The 27,819-nt window shown below is 39.5% G+C and overlaps 1 protein-coding gene and 1 long non-coding RNA gene across 10 annotated transcripts in view; one reads left to right on the forward strand and one right to left on the reverse strand.

Moving 5' to 3' along the window:
• The window catches only part of ccdc150 (coiled-coil domain containing 150), a 135,910-nt gene that overhangs the window by 42,105 nt on the left and 65,986 nt on the right, over positions 1–27,819 (forward strand). For all 9 annotated transcript variants that reach the window (XM_043702194.1, XM_043702195.1, XM_043702193.1 and 6 more), the window contains 6 exons: positions 588–671; positions 5,856–5,963; positions 17,602–17,730; positions 18,389–18,558; positions 21,573–21,699; positions 24,585–24,779. In XM_043702194.1, coding sequence (XP_043558129.1) covers positions 588–671; positions 5,856–5,963; positions 17,602–17,730; positions 18,389–18,558; positions 21,573–21,699; positions 24,585–24,779 — 813 coding nt within the window. The remainder of the gene's footprint in view (positions 1–587; positions 672–5,855; positions 5,964–17,601; positions 17,731–18,388; positions 18,559–21,572; positions 21,700–24,584; positions 24,780–27,819) is intronic.
• On the reverse strand, positions 3,463–23,216 carry LOC122555927. The gene is made up of 3 exons (XR_006313398.1): positions 22,981–23,216; positions 22,344–22,472; positions 3,463–3,498 (listed from the first exon to the last, which is right to left on the reverse strand). It is a non-coding gene; the product is annotated as an uncharacterized LOC122555927 (long non-coding RNA).

Below are 27,819 nucleotides of genomic sequence, written 5' to 3' on the forward strand. Positions count from 1 at the left end.
AAGTTTCAACTTTGATCTCCAGCATCTGCAGACCTCACTTTCTCCTCCATATTTAAAAGACTACCTTGCAGATAATATGTTGCCTGCTGCTGCTTCCTGCCTCAACTACAAGAAGTGAGAAATCGTGAGGTGTGTTGCATTAAATTTGAAATTTTTAAACTGTTTACATCTCACATGACAAAAACTCATCCATTTTTGACAATTAATCTTTTCCTCTGTAACCTCATAGATTTTTCACCCAGTTCTCAGATGGAAAATCATGTGGATCAGATTTTACTTTTCTTTGAATTGGAAAGCAAAATTGGGTTAAATTTGAAATGAATGGTCAATCTGCAACTATCAGCTTCTCAGCAGATTTGTTAAGTCAGAATGATCCCTTATGAGCTAGAAAGTCAAAACAGAGGACAGCTCAATGGAGAGAAGTTTAACAACTTAATTTTCCTTTATGTCTGTGATCAGTAACACAGCAGATTACACCGAATGTATTTCACTCGGGTATATAATTATAATAATGTTAATATGATGTCTGAATGTTTAAAGTCATAACAATCACTTTTTAAAAAAATAGTTGTTCTTTTCCTTCCCAGCATGCACAGGAGCAGATCGAGCATGCCCTTGCTGAAATAACAGAGAGTAAAAACAAGTTGGCTTATGACAAGGGAAGGCTACAGGTATTTCAAGTTACTAATACCAAATTTAAAATTTGTTATAGAAATTGCTAATAAAAATGGTATTACCAGTCAGTTGAATTTAGCAGATAATGAAGGATACATTTTTATTTTTACAGCCTGAGAGATATTTGGCACAGTGGATCAGCTATTGTTTGTTGATTTAATCTGACTTTTATTCACTTAAAACCAATGGAATGAAAATTAAATTAATTCTACAATGCTGGGCAATCTCCTTCTTTTCATCAACAAAACCGCTGCTATATATTTTGTCAAAAGAGAGCACATGAATTTGTAAAGTTGACTATTTGATGATTTTTTTGCAAAACAGTTTTATGAGCAACCATTTTTCTTGAAATGACTTTGATCTTTTCAGGAGCCAGTTATTTAAAAAAAACCTGTCATTATATCACACACATATAATGCAGTTCTATTAGACTTAGTTCAGCTGATAGCACTCTCACCTCTTAATCAGAAGGTTGAAGATTCAAATCCCACTGCAGACATAATCTGGGCTAACAGTCCTGCGTGTAGGTGGTATGGGGATGCTACGTTGTTGTAGTGTCATGTTTCAGTTGAGATAATAACCTTGACTTCTCTGCTGTATTGGATGGACTTAAAAAAATCATGTGACAGTGGTGTGAAACCAAATGATTGAGTTATCCCCGGTATCTGAGCTGATATTTATTCCTTATCAGACAAAAACATAGACTATTCTGATAGTCATCTGATCTGAGCTTACTGTGTGCAAATTATCTGGCATGTTTTCAGTTTCTTAGTCTAGTGCTATATAGCATTGCTTCAACATTTTACTGGCTGTGAATTATGTAACCACCAGTTGTGTAACCTACCACTCTGGGTAGCCCAAATAGAACACAAGAGGTCGTGAAGTGTCTACTAGGCAACTTTTATTATGACAGAAAAAGTAGGGATTTAACCAGTATTAAATCAAATGAAATTCCGCATCAGTAAACTGGTTGCTGTCTTAATATGAAATGATCTTTGTTGAGAACGAACCTGGCCAAGGGACCGAGATCATATTTTATACGGATTCAGCTCTGTTCAGAGAGATGGGCTAACTTTGAGAAAAGCCTTTGGCTACAGATTTTTACACTTGCAGTTTCATTTTCCTACTGATACTGAACCAGATCTGTGACCAGAGCTTGACCCCACTGCCAGCAAAATGCTTTCTTTATTCTGGCCAGGAGCATCCTCTTGTTGAAGCACATCACAACCTTTTATCATTCATACACCAGGTGAAGACTGAGAACACCAAGAGTAACCGGCAGTGACCGTCATTGTCACACACTTGTGCATGTGCAATTAGCCATCTGCGCTTGCTCAGACAGTGCTAGCCATCTTTGCCAACTATCTTGCCATTCATAGCAAACACACTGTTACTAAACTTCTGTAATTTGGTGACCTAGCACTGAGTATTTCATAGACTGTCTCTGAAAAATCAGTTTGTGCATTTCACAGCTGTATCATTTTAAATACTATTGGCTTTGAAAAGATTTTCAAAAATTCCAACAAATGATATGAATTAATATTTTCAATAAGATATTTTTATAAGTGTTGTCGTTGTACTGGATGAATTGATATAGAACTTCAGGCGAACAGGTAACAGTTATTAACTTTTTACACACATTTGAAGAGGAAGCCTTAACACTGAACTTTAAAGCTCACTGCTGGGTTACAGAACTCATTCAAGCATTATACAGATTACAGCATGATATTGCAATTCCCACACTTCAGTAACCATGTATCCAATATAATCTTTGTTTCTCACAGTCTTCATAGGCATTAAGTATTCTTCCTATGGTAGTTTGGCATCTAGCTACTGACCTTGGCAGTCTGAATACCTTGTTTGTTATTCATTTTTCTTTACATCTGTTGTCTGTGCTCCCCCACCCCCGCCATGCTTAGCTAACTTTGTTTATTACTGACTATATGGCTGAAGCTTAACTCACAACCCTTTTAAGAAGTTCATAGTTTGATTGACAGCTCAAAGATATTGTCAAGGGACTCACTGACTTTGTGAGCTTATTAATAGAGGTTTGTTTTTTGTTGTGGTTCTGTTCGCCAAGCTGGGAATTTGTGTTGCAGATGTTTCGTCCCCTGTCTAGGTGACATCCTCAGTGCTTGGGAGCCTCCTGTTAAGCGCTTCTGTGATGTTTCCTCCGGCATTTATAGTGATTTGTCTCTGCCGCTTCTAGTTGTCAGTTCCAGCTGTCCGCTGCAGCGGCCGGTATATTGGGTCCAGGTTGATGTGCTTATTGATTGAATCTATGGATGAGTGCCATGCCTCTAGGAATTCCCTGGCTGTTCTCTGTTTGGCTTGTCCTATGATAATAGTGTTGTCCCAGTCGAACTCATGTTGCTTGACATCTGAGTGTGTGGCTACTAAGGATAGCTGGTCATGTTGTTTCGTGGCTAGTTGGTGTTCATGGATGTGGATCGTTAGCTGTCTTCCTGTTTGTCCTTTGTAGTGTTTGTGCAGTCCTTGCATGGGATTTTGTTCACTACATTGGTTTTGCTCATGCTGGGTATCAGGTCCTTCGTCCAGGTGAGTTGTTGTCTGAGAGTGGCTGTTGGTTTGTGTGCTGTTATGAGTCCTAGTGTCGCAGTAGTCTGGCTGTCAGTTCAGAAATGCTCTTGATGTATGGTAGTGTGGCTAGTCCTTTGGGTTACGGCATGTCCTCGTTCTGTTGTCTTTCCCTTAGGCATCTGTTGATGAAATTGCGGGGGTTTCCGTTTTTGGCGAATACATTGTATAGGTGTTCTTCTTCCTCTTTTTTGCAGTTCTGGTGTACTGCAGTGTGTTGTGGCCCTTTTGATAAGGGATTAAAAATGAAAGGAATGAAAAAAAATTAATGGGCTTTAATGAATACATTTTTAAATAAAATTTCTGAACAGACATTGATTTGGCACGTAGGCTATAAGTGGCCATGAAGATGATTGAGGATACATTTAAGCATTAAGTTGGCATGGAGCTGGCATGTGAGTGGCTGGAGGAGTGAGGGATAAGGGCTAGTTGACCTAATGTTTCATAAAAAAAACTGGGAAAAAGTCCCTGTGAACCAAGACTGCCCTTTTAAATACCCTACCTTGGCACTGGAGACCTATTGAGGCAGCCTGTGTTGTTCATCTCAAGGCCTCTGATCCACATTCAAAGGAATTTCTACTGAGGTGGGTGTGGACAAGTTGGAAAATGTGTTGACCTGCATATTCCTTGGGCTTGAAAATTTAGGTCCGGGTTGCAAACAGACTGGCCTAACTTTAAACTTGCCAGAGAAAGAGATGATATCTATAGCTAGAGAATAGCATTTGGAGTGGGAGTTGAAAACAGTGGCTTCATTTTTCTCAGTATTGAATGCCAGATAAGTTGTCTGATAGCAAAAATGGAGGAGGAGGGAAGAGAGATGGTAATAAGGTAGGAGTGAGTGTTGTTAGTGTACTTGTGAAAACTAATGCTGTGCCTTTGGCTGATGTCATACTCCTGTAGGTTTACTAAGAATTATTGATTGTGTAACTAATAAACCAGTTCATTGCAATGTATTGCCACACAGCTGTCAAGCAATGACCAACTTCAACTGGAGAGAATCTAACTACCTCTCTTTAACATGCATCAAAATTACCATCGCTTAATTCCTTGTCATTAACATCTTTTTGGTTACCGTTGACCAAAGATTTGACTGGACCAGCCATACAATCATTCTGGCTACAAGAACAGCTCAGAGGTTGAGAATCCTGAAGTAACTCACCTCCTGACTCTGCATTGCCTGCCCACCATCTGGAAGCATTATTCAAGAGTGTGGTGGAATACTCTCCACTTGACTAACCAGTCTGTTGAATTTAATTTCAAAATCATTCAAGTAGTTCAACCCCACCCAGGACCAAACCTTAAGCATTTACTCCAAATGGGTGCAGTGGCAGTAGTGTATTCTATATACAAGATTTAATGCAGCAAACCACTGGGCCTCTTTTGAAACCATATTCAAAATCTGCACCCTCTGCCACCAAGAAGGACAAGGAGAACAGGCATTTGGGAGTACATTTGTGTTTAGATCACTGTGATTAAAGATGTTACTTCCTTTGTTTAAATAAAGAAGGTGAATATAAAAGGTTGGCTATATTATATGTGAATGAGAAGAAGTAATTTTGTTACTGATCATTTGTATTAGAGAATGAGATGTATAATATGAAAATAATTCTAGTTAATTTTCATTTGTTTTGTTCAAAGATTACATGTAAAGTTCTGATCAGTTTGTTTAGATGTGCTATGGCATAACTTCGTGGTTAGTAAATCCTGAGATGGGACTTGAACCTAGACCTCCTGATCTAGAGTTAGAGGCAGTGCCACAATGCAACAAGCCACTCGAGAATTGTTTGTAACTTCAAAAAACGTTTTAAGAGGGAATCTGTTAATATAGCAAATAGTTAAGCAGATGATTGGGTTAATTGATTAATGGGCTGACTGATTTGATATAAAGAGGGAACAGACCTGGGTTTTTGACACAGTAATAGTGTCCCCGTCTCTGAGTTGTTAGGCCCATATGCAAGTCCCACCTGTTCCTGTGGTGTGTTATAATACTTGGGTTGTTATGCTGCATTGGTCAAATTCAAGCCCGATTTGCTCCAGATGTGTATAATAACATGTCTGAATAAGTTGATTGGAAAACGTCTAATGAACATTTGCCTTGGTGTGCAATGCTTGTTGTTACTTATTTAATTGGGCGATTTGATGGTGGGCTTTCCAAAATAAAAGGAACACGTGTGACTGGTGTGTGGAAGGAGTTAGAAGAGTCTTCGATTGACTTGGAGCCAGATTGACAATGATTATCTGAAAAACACCCTTCAAGCCAAGCACAGCATCCTGACTTGGAATTAATTTGCTGTTCCTTCACTTTGCGAGATCGAAAAAACCTAGAAGTCCCTTCCTCACAGTGCTGTGATTGTCCCTATGCCAGATGGACTACAATGCTTCAAGAAAGCAACTCACCACCATTTTCTCAAGGACAGTTAGAGATGGCCACAAATACTGGCCTTGTCACTGATGTTCGCATTCCATGAAAAAGTAACAGTGAGAATATTCTGCATCATTATTCCAAATGGTATTTTTGTGACTGCTTAAGTTTCAATGCTATGTGAACAGATCATTATCATTGCCATTTCTGTTGTTTGTAGGCCAGAGTGGAGCAATTACAAGAAGAATTGCAGTGCATGTCTGATGTCAATTCTGCAAATGTTCACTTACGGAAATTTAACACAGTTCTAGAAACCAAATATACTCAGGTAATGCACATTGAAACATTTATGAGATAAGATTTAAAATTTTACTAGCTTACACTGAACATCACCTTGTACATGGCAGTCAGTGTGCAGTGTGAACTTGTGTTGGAAGTATACAGAATAGACAGAGATCATGGCTTTAGTCAGTATCTAACACTGATCTGATGTTCTCCCATTTTGTACCTTACCACACTGGTTAGATATTTTTAATGAACCTGATCACATCTCCAGAGCAGGTGAGACTTGAACCCTTGCCTTCTGGCTCAGAGGTAAGGACATTAAACCTATGCCATAAGAGGTATTTTAATCACCCTGTTCAGAGAGTCATAAAGCACAGAAATAGACTCTTCGGTTCAACTCATCCGTGCCAACCAGCTGTCTTAAATTTATCTGTTTAGGATTTGCCAGCATTTGTCCCATATCCTTCTAAACCCTTTCTATTCAGGTACCCATCCAGATACCTTGAATATTGTAATTGTGCCCACCTCCACCATACCTCTGGCAACTCATTCTATATATGCACTACCTACCCTCTTCTTGGGAAAAAAAAACCCTTGGGTCATTTTTAAATCTTTACCCTTACCTTAAACCTATGCCTTCTAGTTTTGGAATACCTTACCTGGGAAAACAAAACTTTGGTTACTGACCAAATCTATGTCCCTCATGATTATATAAACCTCTAGAAGGTCACCCTCAGCCTTTGATGCTCCAAGGTTAAAAATCTCCAGCCTATTCAGCCTCTCCCTTTGACTCAAAAATTCCAAACCCGGCAACATCATTATAAATTTTTTCTGAACCCTTTCAAATTTAACAATATCTTTTTTATATAGTGGAGAGTCCAGAATTGATAGAATCATAGAGTTATACAACACAGGGTCCAACTCATCCATGTTGTTATGACACACCTCTGGAGCAGGTGGTATTTGAGCCTAGGCCTCCTTGCTCAAGGATAGGGACATTACTACTGTGCCACAAGATCTTCCCCTTCTGTTAATTTGTTCTTTTTTTCCATTTCTTCTTTTCTATACAGAAGTGCTATTATACATAACTAAATGTTTGTTTTTGTCTCCTCCATCATCAAATCACCTATGTCTTTTTTTCCATCTATTAACCACCACCAGTAAATGACCAAGTCAATAGTTTACGTGCAAAGTTCGCTGAGGGCAATGCAGACTATCAAAGCTTAGGGGGAAGGGGTTAACTCAAAATGGAGTTGGACAGGATCCCATTCTAGTTAAAACATATATATCTTAAACACATTCAGCTGTAAATGTGTTTTTAAAGACACAAAAGAATCCTCTATCAGTGCTAGTTAAAAGGTAATCAACAACTTGAATATTGGTGTAATATTACTTCCTACTGGATGTATTTGAGATTATGGAGATATAGGCTGCTTGAGGACCTGTTATATGTGTTTACGTCTGCAGGGCATGATCAGAATGGTCTGTCTGTGAGTGCATCATTTGCTATGAGTTCTCATGACTCCAACTTCCGATCCCCACTGGATCAGATTCCCCCACCTAATCATCTCTGTGACAAATTGAGGCACACATTCATCTGATAATATTTAAGTTGCTAACTCTATCCCATAATAATAGGAATTCTCTTGTGTACATGCCCACCCAACAGTCACAACACAGTAAGATGGAACATAAAGGAAAAAATAGTGACAACTTGTCAGAAAGGTCTGGCAATAATCACAGGATATTTTAGTCTACATTTTAATGGGGAATGTGCACAGGTAGCCTAGGTTTGAAGTTTCGAGAATGGTTTTGGGATAGTCGCTTAGAATAACACATTCTGGAGTCAAGCTGAGAACAGGCTGTACTACGCCTGGAATTCTACATCCAGATACAATTAATTAATTATCTCATTGTGAATATGCCCTTAGGTAGCAGTGACTTAAATTGTGATTGAATTTTCATTAAGTTTTAGGGAAAGAGGAGTGGTTCAGAGACTATTTTTATAGGTTTAAATAAAGACAGTTTTGAGGGCAAGAAAGCAGAGCTGGCTGAAGTGAATTGGAAAATTGCTGAAAGGGTAGGTCATCAGAAGTGCAGTAGGAGACATGCAAGGGGGTAGTTCAAAATATCCAATAGATATATTCCAACAAGCAAGTAAATTTCCAAGAGGCAGACCCATCATTTGTAACTAACTAGAAAAATTAAAGATAGTATCACATCAAAAGAAAAAGCATGTAATTGTGCAAGATAGGTGGGGGCTGGTGTGAAGATTGGAGAAAAAAGAAAAACAAGCAAAAAATGACCAAAAGAGACAATACATTCCAGCATAGAAAAAGCTAGACAGAAATATAAAACCAGAGCATAAGATTTTTCATAAATATTTAAGGACAAAAAGAGTTAAAAAGTGAGCATTGATCTTATAGAAAATGGTACTGGAGAATTAATAATGGAAAATAAGGAAATAGCTGATGAATTAACCAGATACTTTGTATCAGTCTTTACTATTAGTAACATCCCAGAAGCTGTGATAAATCAGGAAATGGATGGGAGATAGGAATTTGGGAAAATCACAATCACTAAAGAGGTGGAACTAAATAAATTGTTGGAGCTGCAGGCTTATTAGTACCTGGGTCCTGATGAACTTCGTCTTGGGATTTTAAAAGGTGTGGATAGTGAGATAGTTAATGCATTAGTTTCAGTTTTCCAAATTTTTCTGGTTTTTCAGAACATTTGATAAGATTGGAAAATAGTGTATGTAGCTCCTTTATTCAAAAAATTGAGAGGAAACAGAAAGCAGGCCATTTAGGTTAACATCTGTCATGGGGAAGCTAATATTTAAGACATTAAAGTAGGAGACATGGATAAGTTCAAGTTAATCAGGCAGAGTCAAGATTATTTCATGAAAGGGAAATCATTTTTGACCAATGTGCTGAGGAACTGGTGGATTTACTTTATGTGGGTAACTAAATGAGGTGTCACATCAAGGGTGATTGCTGGAATTAAAAGGTCATGGTGTAGAGATAGTTTATTAGCTTCGATAGAAGGTTTTCAGACTAACAGAAAACAAACTGTAGGCATAAGTGAGTCTTTTTCATATTGGCAAGATGTAACATGTTCCACATGAATTGGAGCTGATACTTGAATGCTTTACAATTTATATAACCTACCTCGATAAGGCCTGGAAGGTATGGTTGTCAAGTTTGCTGACTACACAAATTTAGGTCCAACAAAGCCACACCAATCCTCTGAAACGTAACCCACCCAGACCCATTTCCCTCTGTCTAATGCACTTAACACTATGGGCAATCCAGCATGCCCAATTGACTTGACCTGCACAACTTTGGATGTGGGAGGAAACCAGAGCACCCAGAGGAAACCCACACAGACACTGGGAGATTGTGTAAACTCCACACAGACAGTCAACAGAGGCTGAAATCGAACCTGGTCCCTGGCGCTGTGAGGCAGCAGTGCTAACCACCGTGCCACCGCTAATAGGAATATAAATTTCATGAGGCTACAAAAATTTAGATTACATGAGTGGTTAAAGATGTGGCAAATGTTGTTAACATATGAAAATGTGAAATTGTTCATGTTAGCAGAAGGAATTAAAAAGCATATTATCTAAAATGACTAGAGATTCCAGAGTTCTAAGGTGTAGAGAGATCTGGGCGTCCCTATGCATGATTCAAAAAAATTATTTTGCAAGTATTAGGCTAGTTAATAGAATGTCATTATTTATTGCAAGGGGAATTGAATGCAAAGTAGGGAGGTTATGTTTTAGTTATACAGCACACTGGTGAGACCGTACACAATTTTAATTGCTTTATTTAAGGAAGGATTTAAATGTGGTGAATGCACTTCAGAGAAGGCTTACAAAACAAATACCTGGAGTGAGGGCGAGGGCCCTTCTGAGGAAATGTTGGATAGGCTAGGCAGGTATCTGCTGGAGTTTAGAAGAATAAGAGGTGACTTGCTTGAAAAATATTAGACCCTGAGGAAGATGCAAAAAAGGTGTTTTATGTGGGTAATCCAAGATGAACGATGGGAAAAATTTCTGGCTGTAACAGCTGCTCCTTTTTTTGAGGTATTTTAGGTGCTGGAGGTGGTTTCCTTGAATTCCAGGAGCAGCAGTTACTGTTTTATATGCTGTTGCATTGTTTTGGAACTTTGGAAAAAAAATGTCAAAACAAAAGCAGTTTTAAAAGGGAGAAGAACAGATAAAGAAAGCACATGGTGAGGTCAGTGCAGGAGAGGGAGAGAAAAAGAAACTGACACCAGAGTGAACCAGCACAGTACTGCCTTTGCTGTTTGAATTCATGTATTGCTGGACATCGAAGTGCGAATGGTAAAATTAACAGTGAAATTCACAACTGATCTTGGAGGAACTGTTTGGGCGAGGTTCATGGCACAGAATCAGATAAGTTAATTGTTTTAAGTGATCTAGAGAAAGTCTGCAGTAGTGAGTAGAGTGGGTTCTTTCTTGGTTATATGTTTTTTGAGATATGTCTCTTAATTAAACTTAAAATATAAGCCTTAACTATTAATCTAACCTGGGGCAGTGTTTTGTAGAGGAATAAGACAGTATTTTCTGGGTCTGTAGATTGTGAAGGAGCAAAAATGGCCTTCAGTAGAGTGAAATGTGCTTCTTGTCAGATGTGGGAATTTAAAGAGAGTTTAAGGGTTACTGCCATAAATGTTGTTGGTTGCGAATCTTATCAGATCGGTTGGAGAGACAGTTAGAAGCAATGAGGAATTTGCAACAGCAACAGTATGTGATGGATGGCAGTTATAGGAAGTGGGGGGGGGAAGTCTCAGATACAGTCACATAGATGGAAAGGTAAGAGAGGTAGCCACCTAGTGCAGGTGTATTCTATGGCCATACCCATTTCAAACAAGTATTCCGTTTTGAAAATGTAGGGGGTGATGGATTCTCAGGGGAACGTAGCACGAACAGCCAAGTTTTTGTTATTGAGACTGCCTCTAAAGTAATGAGGGGTATGTCAGGTTCCAAGAGATCAATTGTGTTAGGGGATTCTTGAGTCTGAGGTACAGACAGACGTTTCTGTGGCCAGCAGCGAAAAAGCAGAATGGTGTGTTGCTTCCATGGTGCCAGGATCAAGGATGTCTCCGAGAGGGTGCAGAATGTTCTCACGGGGGAGAGGGGCCAGGGAAGGGAAAAGGTTGAGATTCTGAAGGGATATTACAGAGAGTTAGGCAGGAATTTAAAAAGGAGGTCCTCGACCATAGAAATATCTGGAATACTCCCAGTGCTACGAGCTCGTGAGGGCAGAAATAAGAGGATAGAGCAGATTATTGCATGGCTGAGGAGCTACTGTATGGGAGAAGAATTCACATTTTTGGATCATTGGAATCTCTTTTGGGGTATAAGCGACCTGTACAAGAAGGATGGATTGCACTGAAATTTGAAGGGGACAGCTCTTTGAGTCAAACAGTCAGGGCAGGCAGGGACAAGGTAGGACTAATAAATTAAACCGCATTTATTTCGATGCAAGGGGCCTAACAGGGAAGGCAGATGAACTCAGGGCATGGTTAGGAACATGGGATTGGGATATCATAGCAATTACAGAAACATGGTTCAGTGATGGGCAGGAGTGGCAGCTTAATGTTCCAGGATACAAATGCTACAGGAAGGATAGAAAGGGAGGCAAGAGAGGAGGGGGAGTGGTGTTCTTGATAAGGGATAGCATTACAGCTGTGCTGAGGGAGGATATTCCTGGAAATACATCCAAAACGTTATTTGGGTGGAACTGAGAAATAAGAAAGGGATGATCACCTTATTGGGATTGTATTATAGACCCCCTAATAGTCAGAGGGAAATTGAGAAACAAACTTGTAAGGAGATCTCAGCTATCTGTAAGAATAATAGGGTAATTATGGTAGAGGATTTTAACTTTCCAAACATCGACTGGGACTGCCATAGTGTTAAAGGTTTAGATGGAGAGGAATTTCAATGTACAAGAAAATTTTCTGATTCAGTATGTGGATGTACCTACTAGAGAAGGTGCAAAACTTGACATACTCTTGGGAAATAAGGCAGGGCAGGTGACTGAGGCGTCAGTGGGGGAGCATTTTGTGGCCAGTGACCATAATTCCATTGGATTTAAAATAGTGATAGAAAAGGATAGACCAGATCTAAAAGTTGAAGTTCTAAATTGGAGAAAGGCTAATTTTGACAGTAATAGGCAAGGACTTTCAAAAGCTGATTGGGGGCAGATGTTCACGGGTAAAATTGGAAGCCTTCAGGAATGCGATAACAAGAATCCAGAGAAAGTATATTCCTGTCAGGGTGAAAGGAAAGGCTGGTAGATATAGGGAATGCTGGATGACTAAAGAAATTGAGGTTTTGGTTAAGAAAAAGAAGGAAACATATGTAAGGTATAGGCAGGATAGATCGAGTGAATCCTTAGTAGAGTATAAAGGAAGTAGGAGTATACTTAACAAGGGAAATCAGGAGGGCAAAAAGGGGACATGAGATAGCTTTGGCAAATAGAAATAAGGAGAATTCAAAAGGTTTTTACAAATATATTAAGGACAAAAGGGTAACTAGGGACAGAATTGCGCCCTTCAAAGATCAGCAACGTGGCCTTTGTGTGGAGCTGGAGAAAATGGGGGAGATACTAAACGAGTATTTTGCATCAGTATTTACTGTGGAAAAGGATACGGTAGATATAGACTGTAGGGAAATAGATGTTGACATCTTGCAAAATGTCCAGATTATAGAGGAGGAAGTGCTGGATGTCTGGAAACTCATAAAGGTGGATAAATCCCCAGGACCTGATCAGGTGTACCCTAGAATTCTGTGGGAAGCTAAATAAGTGATTGCTGGGCCTCTTGCTGAGATATTTGTATCATCAATAGTCACAGCTGAGGTGCAGGAAGAGGTGAAGGTTCGTGATGCCACTGTTTAAGAGGGGCAGTAAAGACAAGCCAGGGAACTATAGACCAGTGAGCCTGACCTCGGTGGTGGGCAAGCTGTTGGAGGGAATCCTGAGGGACAGGATGTACATGTATTTGGAAAGGCAAGGACTGATTAGGGATAGTCAACATGGCTTTGTGCATGAGAAATCATGTCTCACAAACTTGATTGAGTTTTTTGAAGAAGTAACAAAGAGGATTGATGAGGGCAGAGTGGTAGATGTGATCTATATGGACTTCAGTAAGGCATTCGACAAGATTCCCTATAGGAAACTGGTTAGCAAGGTTAAATCTCACGGAATAAAGCGAGAACGAGCCATTTGGATACAGAACTGGTTCAAAGGTAGAAGGCAGGGTTGTGGTGGAGGGTTGTTTTTCAAACTGGAGGCCTGTGACCAGTGGAGTGCCATAAGGATCGGTGCTGGGTCCACTACTTTTTGTCACTTACAAAAATGATTTGGATGTGAGTATAAGAGGTACAGTTAGTAAGTTTGCAGATGACGCCAAAATTGGAGGTGTAGTGGACAGCGAAGAAGATTACCTCAGATTACGACAGGATCTTGACCAGATGGGCCAATGGACTGAGAAGTGGCAGATGGAGTTTAATTCAGATAAATGCGAGGTGCTGCATTTTGGGAAAGCAAACCTTAGCAGGACTTAGACACTTAATGGTAAGGTCCGAGAGTGTTGCTCAACAAAGAAGCCTTGTAGAGCAGGTTCATAACTCCTTGAAAGTGGCGTCACAGGTAGATAAGGTAGTGAAGAAGGCACCCGAGCTACAAATCTTCGCACAAACTTTGAGTGAAGAAGGCATTTGGTATGCTCTCGTTTATTGGTCAGAGTATTGAGTACAGGAGTTGGGAGGTCATGTTGCGGCTCTACAGGACATTGGTTAGGCCACTGTTGGAATATTGCGTACAATTCTGGTCTCCTTCCTATCAGAAAGATGTTGTGAAATTTGAAAGGGTTCAGAAAAGATTTACAAGGATGTTGCCAGGGTTGGAGGATTTGAGCTATAGGAAGAGGTTGAACAGGCTGGGGCTGTTTTCCCTGGAGCGTCGGAGGCTGAGTGGTGACCTTGTAGAGGTTTACAAAACTATGAGGGACATGGTGGGGTAAATAGGCAAAGTCTTTTTCATGAAGTTGGGGAGTCCAGAACTAGAGGGCATAGGTTTAGGGTGAGAGGGGAAAGATATAAAAGGGACCTAAGGAGCATCTTTTTTACGCAGAGGGTGGTACATGTATGGAATGAGCTGCCAGAGGAAGTGGTGGAGGCTGGTACAATTGCAATATTTAAGAGACATTTGGATGGGTGTATGAATAGGAAAGGCTTGGAAGGATGTGGGCCAGGTGCTGGCAGGTGGGATTAGATTGGATTGGGATATCTGGTCGGCATGGACAGATTGGACCGAAGGGTCTGTTTCCATGCTGTACATCTCGATGACTCTATTGGAAAATTTATAACTAGGAGTCATTGTTTAAAAGTCAAGGGTTGCCCATTTAAAACCGAGATAAGGTAAATATTTTTCACTCAGAAGGGCCGTGAATGTTTGGAACTATTTTCCTGCAAAGGTGTCGGAAGCACAGTCCTTGACAATATTTAAGGCAGTCTTAGTTCGATTCTCATTAAGCAAGGGGGTGAAAATTTATCAGCACTTGACAGGAATGCCGATTTGAGGTTGCAATCAGATCAGCATTGATCTTATAAGGGAACAGTCTCAAATGGCTGAATGGCCTACTCCTGCTCCTAATCCAGATGTTCATATATATTGTATAGGTATGAGAATCAGACTATTAAAATTGACAGTTTATTGGATAAAGGTCAAATCTATTTTGATGATCAAAATGAGGCCATCAGATCCATGGGGCAACTACTAAAAGTGGTTACCAAAATAGAATACTTAATAGGAGAGACCTGTCAGTGGAAAACCTTATTGTATTTTTCATCCCTTACTCCTGTGATCTTTATTAAAAGTTTTGACCTTTTGGTGGGATGGATGGGCAAATTGCATATGAAGTTTTAGCCCAATTGACTTTTTTTGTCTAAGCACTTATCCCCATTAAATATTTACAAACGTGTCCTGGTTATAGAAACTGCAGTTTTCGTAGATTTTCCAAATACAGTAGCTTTGTCATTTTCCATCTCAAGTTTCATCTGTGCTTTCTTCATCGATGACTTAATAACAATGATATTTCATTAGATACATCTACCCTAATAGAATAATTGATTCCAGCTATTTTATGAGAAATGTTAACGCATTATCATTCCCAAACCCAAATCAACTTTCTTAATTTTGTTCCAATTCTTATTAACAATGGATTTTAGGTAGCATTTTAATCAGTCTGTTCCAGATAGACTGTAGGTGTGCATCTTGTGCAAAACTGTACAATTGAAAGATTCAGCCACTAGGATACTCATCACAGGACTGAAAACTCTTGAGACTGCCATAATGCCCTCCCTTTGCTTCATATTTATTTTGTCTGTACTAACACTTCATTCATTTCATTATAAATTCAACACATAGTCAGATACAAAGCCTTTAACTCTACCTTTGTGATATATTGTAATCCCTGGCCTTATCTGGTGGTATTATTTTTAGGTTTGTGTTCCTTGTCTGTGCCTGCCATACTCTAGTTATCATGAATTGCATGAGTTGCATGGGTCACTGTACCCAAACTGTTCGCTATGCTTTCTCTCCACAGATGCTGCCAGACCTGCAGAATTTTTCCAACAATTTCTGTTTTGTTCATGAATTCCTACCTTTCTCTACTATCTCATTATTTCAATTGATTAACCACCTCCTTTTCTAAGGTCTAAATCCCCACTATTTAGTCTAAAACCAACTCTGCTGACATGGTTGTACAATTTGCTAGAACATTGGTCTCAGCACAGTTCATGTGAAGCCTGCCCCAACATTACATCTCCCACTTTACCCGATACTTCTTCAGTGCACATATAACTGACCACATAACTGGATCCTCATCACAATCTGACCCCACTGTAAGGTACACCCTTCTAGCCCCACTTTCAGCAGTACAAAACTTGTCTGCCATTTATCCTGTCCGTTACTGCCACTACATTCCTGTTTCGTCCACCCCCTTGAAGACTTTCTGTGTCACACTGCCATGGTTGGTTTGCTAATTCAACTTATAGCCCCCACTCTCATCCAAATATGTTGCAAGATCCTCAAATCTATTAGAAAATTACAAGTTCTAAGGGTTTTCAATTCCTCTGCTGCTTTGTCTACTTCACTTGCAGTCAAATCTTCCTGAACCTGACCACAGACCAAATCAAAAGACCTTAGTCTCAGGGGTTTGACTAACTTTTTGAACAAAGTATCCAGGTAATTTTTCTCCTCCTTGATGCATCACTGTGTCTGTAGCTCAGCTTCTAAATCATCATAAACATTTATTGCAGACGTGATTGCTGCTGTCTGCCAGCTCCCATGTGCGATAGGTGCAATACATTATTTGCCCTGCCATATTTATTGCATTTAATTTAACTATGTTAAGAAATAACCCAACAATAATCTATTGTTATATCAAGCAACTTAACTAGTTAAATTCTAAATTTATTATAACATTTGTATATTCCCATTATCAATTTAAAGTTCTCCTGTTTATAGAAAGGAAGAAGACACAAGCTCACTGACGACTCATCTATCTGTTCATTTAATTAATTTTCAGGCTCCAGCCCTCACATCCTGCTGTGGCTGCTGTCTGGCTGCTCTCTTGGCCCATTTCTTTTACATAATAGGTCAGAACAGCATCTCCTCCTACACTGCAACAAATTCTCTCACTCTCAAAATTGCTAACTCTCATTCTGTTTCAAGCTGAACTCAATCATGAACTATTCCTTTTGTGCTTGCTAACTTTGTGTGCAAGATCATCTGTGTTTTCTTAATTGAAATTCTTCAGAGGTGAGTCAGCACTGCTGACAAGAAAAAAGAATTAGCGGCTGAAGTAAATCACTAGTTTCTCTCATTATAAGAATCTCAGGGAGTCCCTCTCCCACTGCGACTCCCAGGTCATTTCCTCTGCCCTGAAACTCTTCAACCATATCGTGACCTGTCACCTTCATCCCCTTCCCCACTCACCTATTATACTCTATGCTACTTTCTCCTCACCCCCACCCTCCTCTAGCTTATCTCTCCACGCTTCAGGCTCTCTGCCTTTATTCCTGATGAAGGGCTTTTGCCCGAAACGTCGATTTCGCTGCTCCTTGGATGCTGCCTGAACTGCTGTGCTCTTCCAGCACCACTAATCCAGAATCTCTCATTGGGATCCTATTTATTCCTAAGACTGAAAGAAACAATTTTAAGAATGTAGTTAAATGTTAAATGAAAATTAGACTAAATGTTAGAAAGAGATTAGCCTTTAAAATTATTCCTTAAGATTCCACCATTCTCTGAGCTTTATACTTGGCACTCTTTGTCTTGTTGCACTTAGCGATGAGTTGCTGACTTTGGGCAACTCTTTGGGTGGGGTTTGGTTTCCTATCCGCTGTTACTCCTCCATTAAAACCAGAAGGTGGCAGATTCAGGTAAGGATTCTGATTTTGCATTTTTGAACTTTGTTTTTGTTTAATGGGTTAATATTCACCCTGCTGAATTGTTTGAATTAGAGTTTCTACATACCTTTGAATTAATAAACTAGAAGTGAATTCCTTGCAAAAATCATTGCAAAACTTGCATTTCATATGTTCCTTGTTGTCAGTATATATTGACTTCTCTTTTGACCAGGCTCAGTTGTTAATGAAACAAAAAGAGGAAGATTTTGCAATGGCAATTAAATCTCGTGATGAAGCCTTTCAAGAAATCCAAAAGTTAAGAAAATATATAGAGGTGATGGAAGTAAGAGAAACACACAAGGTGAAAACACGAATAAAAATGCTTTTTTCTTTATATTGTAACTGTTCGTAAGGATAATTGATTTATGTACTTTTATGGAAAAACAGTATGGTCAGATATTGGTTCAGATGGACTTCATTCATTTTGGAAAGTAAACAGTGCTACTTCCATAAAAATCAAATATACGAGAACAGAATCAGCATTAAGATTCATCGATCAGATAGTATGTTGAATGCTTCTCAGTTGTGATAATAAGAATCTGCATGGAGCTACTCCCACTGCGTGGAAACGACTCTACTGAATTATCAGCTGAACAATTATTTTGCCACAGCACATGATGTTCACTGCAGTATTGCTGAAGAGATCAAATAATCATGTTTAGTTTTCAACAATATTATTTATTTATTCATAGTTTGATTCTGAAGAAACTTCAATGTCTAGGAAGTATATTATGATAGCTCTGTTTTTTCATACCTGTTGGCTTGTTATTGAATGTCAGTGCAGATGCATAAAAGAAAGACAAATAAGTTTTAGAAAAAAGTCTTAAATGTGAAGGTTGGCGTTTAGCTGTGGAACTATCTAAGGTAGTATCCAAGACCCTACTATCAAGAACCCACTTGTGCTTTAATAATTCACAACTCCATTCCTTAACTAATTTGAATGTTAACTTACTTTCCAGATTGTAAAACTTCAGGAAAGTTTAACAGATTCTAAGCAAGATAATAGTCAAATGACAGTGACTTTAGAAAATGTACTGGCATCACACATAAAACTCCAACAGACAGTGGAGAATCTACAAGTAGGACTTGGACAAAGAGAACCAGAGATAAGTTACTTGCAACGGGACAAGTAAGAAGATGCTATATTTATAATGTTTTTCAAAATATTGCATTTCTGAATTTGTAGTTTGAACAACAATCCTTATCATACGCAACAAAATCAGAGTAATTTGATTGCATTTTTTATCTGAAGAACCAAACTTATTAACGTGGCAATCACACTGTTTCAAGGTGAAAATGGATTAGGATGCACTCAAAATTATATTGTCGACTATTACTGCTCTAATGTAGCATCTAGGCTCCTTTGACAGTGCCTTCAAACTCTACAGCCTCAGTCAGCTGGAAGGAGAAAGTCACTACCATCTGCAAGTATCCCTCCAAGCTATACATTATTCATTCTTCTGTTATGATCCCAACTTTTGTTATTGTTGGGTAAGTCAGATCACAGACTGAAATCTGGCTTGATAGATCTTGTTTTGTTTGGTTTTATTGGGGTGATCTCTCATAATAGGCACACAATGTTGCACAATTGGTCTGCACAATAAACCAAAAGTTTATTAAGCAAAGGAGATTAAAAAAATGAATAAACCCAACTATTTATTTAGAACACAATGATTTTGCATCACATAGTAATGATTCCTGTTAACACCCAAAAACACACCATTACAAATCCCCAAACATCCCAAGTACAATCTCCAAAAACACCCATGTACATTATTCACAACTGAGAAAAAAAAACCTTCTCCAATATGCTTGTAGATTAAATTAACTGTGATGTCAACTACCGTCTGGAAGATCTGATGGTCTTTTCATGGATCCATCATACAACAAAGTGTAAACTGATGAACTGAGTCCTCCACATGCTTATGGAATTTTAACTTAATAGCTTGCCTCTTTATTTTTGTAGGATTTCCCTTAGAATCCAATCTGATTAATTGGCTTGGCTCCCAGTTGCCTGGAAAGCACTCCAGGGAAGGTTGCAGCCACTGTTGCGTAAGACTGTTTATTTCTTGTTCTGACTTCAAAAGTAAAAAACACCATAAACCACTTTCAAATATGTCTCATTTTCATTTTTTAAAAATAAGATTCAATACTTGAAAAGATTCCTTATCATAGTCTTGCTGACACTGCTTTTATAAGTAATATTTTGGAAACTCATCAAATCTGTTTTAATTTGAGGAACCTGATACAAAGGAAATACAGAATAAGTGCAATTGTAAATTTATAGTTGCTAAAATATCCTTTTTACTCAAAGAATGTTCAGTCCTATACTGAAAACAACATATGGTGGAGATCACACTGGGTCAGACAGCATCCATGCAGAGAGAATTTAGAGTCTAGAATAGCATTCAGGACAGATTCCAGCATCTGCCATAATTTTGCTCCAAATAAATGTTCAGTCCTGTGCCAGAGTCATACTCCAAGACTTAAGTGAACTATTTTAAAACTTTTAAATCAGCTATGGTGTTGCTGGCTCAGCCAACATTGTCCATCCCTAATTGCTTTGGAGGAGATGGTGGTGAGCTACCTTCTTGAACCACTGTAGTCCTTTGAACATATTGGCACCCAAAGTGCTATTGGAAATGAGAGTTCCAGAATTTTTACCCATCAATGGTGAAGGAACAGCAGTAAACTTCCAAATCAGAATGGTATTTGGCTTGCAGGAGAAATTGCAGGTGGTGGTTGTGCCATGTATCTTCCGCACTTGTCCTTCTAGATGATAGAGGTCTGAGTTTGGACCGTGCTGTTGGAAGAGCCTTAGTGAGTAACTGCAGTGCACCTTGTACATAACTATGTGTGACTTGGAGAGGAATTTGGATGTGATAATCTTCTTACAGTTGTCCTTTTTGATAGAATTCAAAGAGTGGGATATGGGTGTCACAGTAATTGTACAGCAGTTGATCTGTAGATAATTTATCATATATTCCCAGAAGGAATGGATATTCGGCATTGTGTCCAGTGGCATGGAAATTAATCAAGCGTATAGCCTTCTCCTGTTATAGTCCTGTGTGATTAGATTCGGTTCCGTACGGTGTGGAAACCAGCCCTTCGGCCCAACTGGTCTACACTGACCCTCCGAAGAGCAACCCACCCAGATCCATTTCCCTCTGACTAATGCACCTAACACTATTGGCAGTTTGGCATGGCCAATTCACCTGACCTGCACATCTTTGAAACTGGAGCACCTGGATGACACTGGGAGAATGTGCAAACTCCACACAGACAGTCGCACGAGGCTGGGATCGATCCGGGGTCCCTGGCACTGTGAGGCAACATGCTAACCACTGAGCCACTGTGCCACCCCTGTTGAGCTTTCTCAATGCTTTTGCCTCTGCAGTCATTGGCAAGTGCATGTTCCCACATTTTGACGAACCTTTTGGATCAAATAAAGGGCAGGGAAGAGAACACAAGGGGTTAAGAGGTGATCTACTCATTTCACAGCATAGTCTCTGTCCATTCTGATAGTCATTTTGTTATTGGGATTGGTTTAGTTAAGCTTCTGTCAGTAATGCTCCTCAGAATGTGGATTGTCAGGGCTTGATGGCGTTGCCATTGAGGTCTAGTGATGTTCTTGAAGATGGATATTTCCTAAATTTATGAACCATGAATCTTAATTGTAAGTCGTCAGCTTAAACCTTGTCTGGAATCTCCTTTAGATTGGCAGAAGTTGTGAATGGCAATGAAGAATGTGGGATGAAAAGTGAACAGTTAAATGGAGATGTTTGGGCTGAGGAAACTATTTTGAGAAACTCCACTAGTAATGTTCTGAGGTTACAATGTTTGGCCTACAAAATTCATGACCATGCATTTGGATTCTAATAGTTGAAAGATTTTATCTGTGATTCTCATTGATTTTAGTTCTGTTCGAGTATTTTAGTACCATGCTCAATTTCATGAGATCAGTTACAATTTTCTTATCTCGCCTCAGCCAAATTGCTAGAGTTTGTGTTCAGGGCTTATATTGGACAGAACTATAATTGTGAGATCTATTATCTTTGTAACTTGTATTTGATGATAACGATGGTATAAATTTAAACTGCTATCGTTTTGTTGCTCATCCTGCCTATCATGAAAACTCTGAAGGGGACAAGAATTCAAGGATGCCAAAATTGAATCAAAGATGTTCACTGAACGGATCGAAGCCCTAAAAAAACAGTTCCAAAGTGAGAGAGAGATTGAGATGAAGGCCAGCCAGAAAGAAATAATGGAAGTAAGTCTGATTGCATTTTTCCTAAAGTGAAACGCAAGTACCCAAAGCCATGATTTGTTTAAAAATAACAATGAGACAAATAATTTGTGTAAAAGAAAGAATTGCATTTCTACAATGTTTTTGATGGCCATCAGATGTCTCAAAGCTCTCTGTAGTCACTGAAGTACTTTCAAAATATTGTCACTGTTGTAATGTAGATAACATGGCAGCCAATCTGTGCCTAACTCTCAAAGTGCAATGTGATAATAACTAGATAATCTGTCTTTTATACTATCAATTGGATAAATATTGACCGTGATACTGGCAATAACTCTTTGCTCTTTTTCAAAATAATGTCATGGAATCTTTTACATTTGTCTAGCCAAGCAAAAGGGTTCTTAGTCTAGAGGTCTACAGCACAGAAAATGTTCCTTTGACCTATTTGAGTCTGCACTGGTCGAAAACAACCACCTAACTATTCTAATCTCCTTTTCCAGCATTTGGTGTGTAGCTTTACATGGTTTGACATCATAAGTGTACATCTAAATACTTCTTAAATGTTATGAGAGCTTCTGTCTCACTTATAGGCAGTGAGTTCCAGATTCCCACACACTCTGAGTGAAAACATTTTTCCTCACGTTCTCTCCAACTCTCCTGCTCCTTACCTTAAAGTTATGCCCCTCATCTGATGGCATCTCTGGAATGTCAGCCTGGATTTGTGTGTTCAAGCCTGATGTGGGACTTGAATCTGGAGCGTTATGACTCAGGAGAGTACACCACTAGATATATAAAATCTTTAAAAATAAAGTATGGGTATTAAGGTGCAATCAAAGTAGTTACTTTTGTCTTTTTTTCACAAATAAATTGAAACATTTATTATTTCTGTGAAAAATAATGATCAAGTATGAGTCATTAACAAATTGCAAGGTTATGGAACAACCATGTACAGATCAATTATTTCTTGGCATTACACTGAAAGACTGGACATTTAGAAGGTGTCTGTGTACAACGAACGAATCACACTGAGTGGTAAAGCCCAAATTCTTTTTGTTCTTATTTGTTAAAGGACAGGTTGTTCCGGTTTCACACAGGTTCCATCAACGCAAATTGGCTATAATGCAATTGACGAGTCATGGACACTGTTTGGATAATGTGAACTTTCTGCTGAACGGATGTAGCAATTTTCTACAGCAGTTTTACATAGCACAATTTTTTATAGCATGAATTTGCGGAGGAACGCAACTGTTGTGTTATGCTATAGTGTTAAAACTTCAACATAATTAAAGGTGCAAATCATCTTACTAGAGCAGTTTGGATGTCCACTTAAATATTTGGCCTTGGTTGAAGTTGGAAATGAATTGTATAGTTGGGCACTTGGAAGTACCCAAGGATGCCCTCATAGAAACAGGGTACGATGCACAACTCATTGACCGCTAGTTCCGACGGGGCTCAGGAGACAGATACGAGCTGTAACCGACAGGGTACCCTTCATTGTCCAGTACTTCTCAGGAGCCGAGAAACTACACCATGTTCTTCGCAGCCTGCAACACATTATCAATGAGGATGAGCACCTCGCCAAGACCTTCCTCCTGCCTCCACCTCTTGCCTTTAAACAACTACCAAACCTCAAACAGATCATTGTTCACAGCAAACTGCCGACTTTCAGGACAACACCGTACAGTATAATCTTGTCTCGGTAGACGCTGCAAGATGTGTCAGTGTTGACACAGATACAACCATTACACCATCCACCATGTACTGGCAGGTACTCGTGACTCAGCCAGCGTTGTCTATTTCATACGCTACAGGCAAGGGTGCCTTGGTGCAAGGTACATTGGTGAGACCGAGCAGAGTCCACGGCAATGGATGAATAGACACTACACAACAATCACCAGGCAGGAGTATTCCCTCCCAGCCGGAAAATACTACAGTGGTCTGACACATTTGACCTCTGACCTTCGGGTGACCATCCTCCAGGACAGGCAACAACGCAAAGTGGCAAAGCAAAGGCTGTTAGCCAAGTTTGGCACCCATGGGGATGGCCTCAACCGGGACCTTGGGTTCATGTCACACTACAGGTGACCCCACTGCACTACCTACCTACCTACCTACACACACACACACACACAGACCCTCTCTCATACCCTCACACATATATTCCTACACACGCACCCTCTCTCAGACTTACACCCCTTTACACTCAGACATCTACACATACTCTCACAGACATTCATACCTACCCCCCCATCCCGCACACCCACATAAGTTTGGGGGGTGAATTTTTACTTGCAGAATTATGTTTTATTTTGATCAAAAACTGCATGAATCCATGTAAGATTCTGTAATCCTTTGTTTCGAAATAGAATCAGTCTGAACATTGGGGCACAGACAGCCTCACACATGGCACCTCACACCTTCAATGCATTATCTGGGCTGACATGGCACCTATTGTTAAAGTTCACTTGAGAATGTACTTAAAAAAGTTCTGGGATTAACACATGAACTGAAACCGATATGGTCATTCTATAAGATGAAACTTAAACAATCCAGGTCTTTTTCAAGATATAATTTAGGTTACATCACACTGTAAACTTTTGCTATAAGTTCTGTGTCTTACGGTCTTATACTCCACTATACCTGGTGAAGGAGCAGCGCTCTGAAAGCTAGTGCTTCCAAATAAACCTGTTGGACTATAACCTGGTGGTGTTATTTTTAACTTGATTAGAAACCGGTTTTGGTGGAGAAACAGATTTCTCACTTTAATTCCACACAAATCAAACCTTTTATTTTCTAAACGTTAGCAAGAATTGCATTTTATTTGAGTAGGAGATAATGCAATCAGAAGTACCTGTTTGCCAAGGGCTACCTTTTCCTTGACTTGTGATTTTTTTTTTCCAACTTCACAGCTTAAAAAATGTCTAAGTGATGCCACATCCAAGACTGCAGAAGTGTCACGAGCCAATAGAGAATTGCGACTGAAAGTTTCTGAATTTGAGAAAACAATAAAAAGTCAGAAAACAAAGATAAAAGATCAAAAGATTCAACTAAAACATCATCTGGAGACCAGAACAACCTATGCACAAAATACAGAAAGAATGAAGGTATGTGCAGTATGTTTTTTTGTGTGTAAATGCATTTTGAAAGACCAGGCTATGAAATTTTACATACTCCCAACTCTGTTCATAGTAGAAATGCAACTTCCATAAAAAGACCCACTTTCCGAACATCTTAAATCAAGAACTTTCTGTATAACAAAGGGAAAAGTAAGTGATGAAACAGAAGATTGTGCGGATTTAGCTTCGTTACAGATATTAAGAAGTAGAGTATAACAGATCAGCAACAGAATCATAGAAGCACAGAATGAGGCTATTTGCACCATTGAATCAATACCAACTTTAAGGAGCAGTCCTGTTAGTCCCAACTTCTTTGCTATTTATCTTTTGAAGACTGTTATTGGATCTGTATCCACAATCAAATCAGGCAGTGAATTCTAAATTTTAACAAATTAAGTAAAGTTAAGTAAAGAGTTCATTTGATCCAGAAGCACAGCTTTTGAGGTGACATCAAGATTTTTGAGTGATGCAGGGCAAATGGAAGCTGCAAATTGGGTAAGTACAGATGGAGGTAGTGTATTAGCATGGACAGAGAATTGGCCAATGGGTAGAAAACAGTGAGTGGAGATAAGTGGTTCTATTTCAGGTCGGCAACTTGTAACCAGTAGGGTTCCACAGAGATCAGTGCTGTGACAGCAACTGTTGACAATATATATTAATGACTTAGAGTCATACAGCATGGAAACAGACCCTTTGGTCCAACCAGTCAATGTTGAATATAATCCCAAACTAGTCCCACCTCCTCCTATCCCATATCCCACCAAACCTTCCCTATTCATCTATCTATCCAAATGTCTTTTAAGCATGGCAATTTTACCCACATCCACCACTTCCTCACTAAATTCATGCCACACACCAATCACCTTGTGTAAAACAAATTGTCTCATGTCTTTTTTAAATCTCTCTCCTCTCACCTTAAAAATGTGCCCCCTATTCTTGAAATTCCTCATCTTAGGGAAAAGACAACTGCCATCAACTATATCTGTACCTCTCATTATTTTGTAAACTTCTATCAGGTCACCTTTCAAGCTCCTATGCTCCAGTGAAAAAAGTCCCAGCCTTTCTTTATAACTCAAACCTTCCATACCCAGCAACATTCCGGTAAATCTCTGCTGAACCTTCTCCAGCTTGATAATGTCATTTCTATAACTGGTCAACCAGAACTAGACACAGTATTCTAATTAATGTACTGTACCCAGATTTGCAGACCACTCAAAAATAGATGGAGAAGCAAATTGTGAAACAGTCTAATTGATATGTTAAGTAAGTGGTCAAAGTGTTGGCAAATGGAGTGTCAAATTGGAAATATAAGGCAGGGCAGGTGACTGAGGTGTCAGTGGTGGAGTACTTTGTGGCCAGTGACCAGAATTCCATTAGTTTTAAAATAGTGATAGAAAAGGATAGACCAGATCTAAAAGTTGAAGTTCTAAATTGGAGAAAGGCCAATTTTGACAGTATTAGGCAAGAACTTTCAAAAGCTGATTGGGGGCAGATGTTCACAGGTAAAGGGATGGCTGGAAAATGGGAAACCTTCAGGAATTAGATAACGAGAAACCAGGGAAAATATATTCCTGCTAGGGTGAAAGGAAAGGCTGGCAGGTATAGGGAATGCTGGATGACTAAAGAAATTGAGGGTTTGGTTAAGAAAAAGAAGGAAGCATATGTAAGGTATAGACAGGACAGATCGAGTGAATCCTTAGAATATAAAGGAAGTAGGAGTATACTTAAGAAGGAAATCAGGAGGGCAAAAAGGGGGCATGAGATAGCTTTGGTAAATAGAATTAAGGAGAATCCAAAGGGTTCTTACAATACATTAAGGACAAAAGGAAACCTAGGGAGAGAATAGGGCCACAGAAAATGGGGGAGATACTAACTGAGTATTTTGCATCAGTATTTACTGTGGAAAAGGACATGGAAGATATAGAATGTAGGGAAATGGATGGTGCCTTGAAACGCATAAAGATAGATAAATCTCCAAGACCAGATCAGGTGTACCCTAGAACTGTGGGAAGCTAGAAAGTGATTGCTGGGCCTCTTGCTGAGATATTTGTATCATTTGATAGTCACAGGTGAGGTGTCAGAAGACTGGAGGTTGGCAAACTTGGTGCCACTGTTTAAGAAGGATGGTAAGGCCAAGCCAGTGAGCCTGACGCCAGTGGTGGGCAAGTTGTTGGAGGGAATCCTGAGGGACAGGATGACATGTATTTGGAAAGGCAAGGACTGATTAGGGAATAGTCAACATGGTGTGACTAGTGCGTGGGAAATCATGTCTCACAAACTTGAGTTTTTGAAGAAGTAACAAAGATGATTGATGAGGGCAGAGTGGTAGACGTGATCTATATGGACTTCAGTAAGGCGTTTGACAAGGTTCCCATGGGAGACTGGTGAGCAAGGTTAGATCTCACGGAATAAAGGGAGAACTAGCCATTTGGATACAGAACTGGCTCAGAGGTAGAAGACAGAGGGTGGTGGTGAAGGTTGTTTTTCAGACTGGAGGCCTGTGACCAGTGGAGTGCCATTAGGATTGGTGCTGGGTCCACTACCTTTTGTCATTTACATAAATGATTTGGATGTGAGCATAAGAGGTGCAGTTAGTAAGTTTGCAGATGAGACAAAAATTGGAGGTGTAGTGGACAGCGAAGACGGTTACCTCAGATTACAACAGGATCTCTCTTTTATTGGTCAGAGTATTGAGTACAGAAGTTGGGAGGTCATGTTGCGGCTGTACAGGACAATGGCTAGGTCACTGTTGGAATATTGCATGCAATTCTGGTCTCCTTCCTATTGGAAAGATGTTGAGAAACTTGAAAGGGTTCAGAAAAGATTTACAAGGATGTTGCCAGGGTTGGAGGATTTGAGCTATAGGGAGAGGTTGAACAGGCTGGGGCTGTTTTCCCTGGAGCGTCGGAGGTTGCGGGGTGATCTTATAGAGGTTTTCAAAATTATGAGGGACATGGATGGGGTAAATAGGCAAAGTCGTTTCCCTGGGGTCGGGGAGTCCAGAACTAGAGGGCATAGGTTTGGGTGA

This window comes from Chiloscyllium plagiosum, chromosome 13, assembly GCF_004010195.1.
Source record: "Chiloscyllium plagiosum isolate BGI_BamShark_2017 chromosome 13, ASM401019v2, whole genome shotgun sequence".
Lineage (NCBI taxonomy): Eukaryota > Metazoa > Chordata > Chondrichthyes > Orectolobiformes > Hemiscylliidae > Chiloscyllium > Chiloscyllium plagiosum.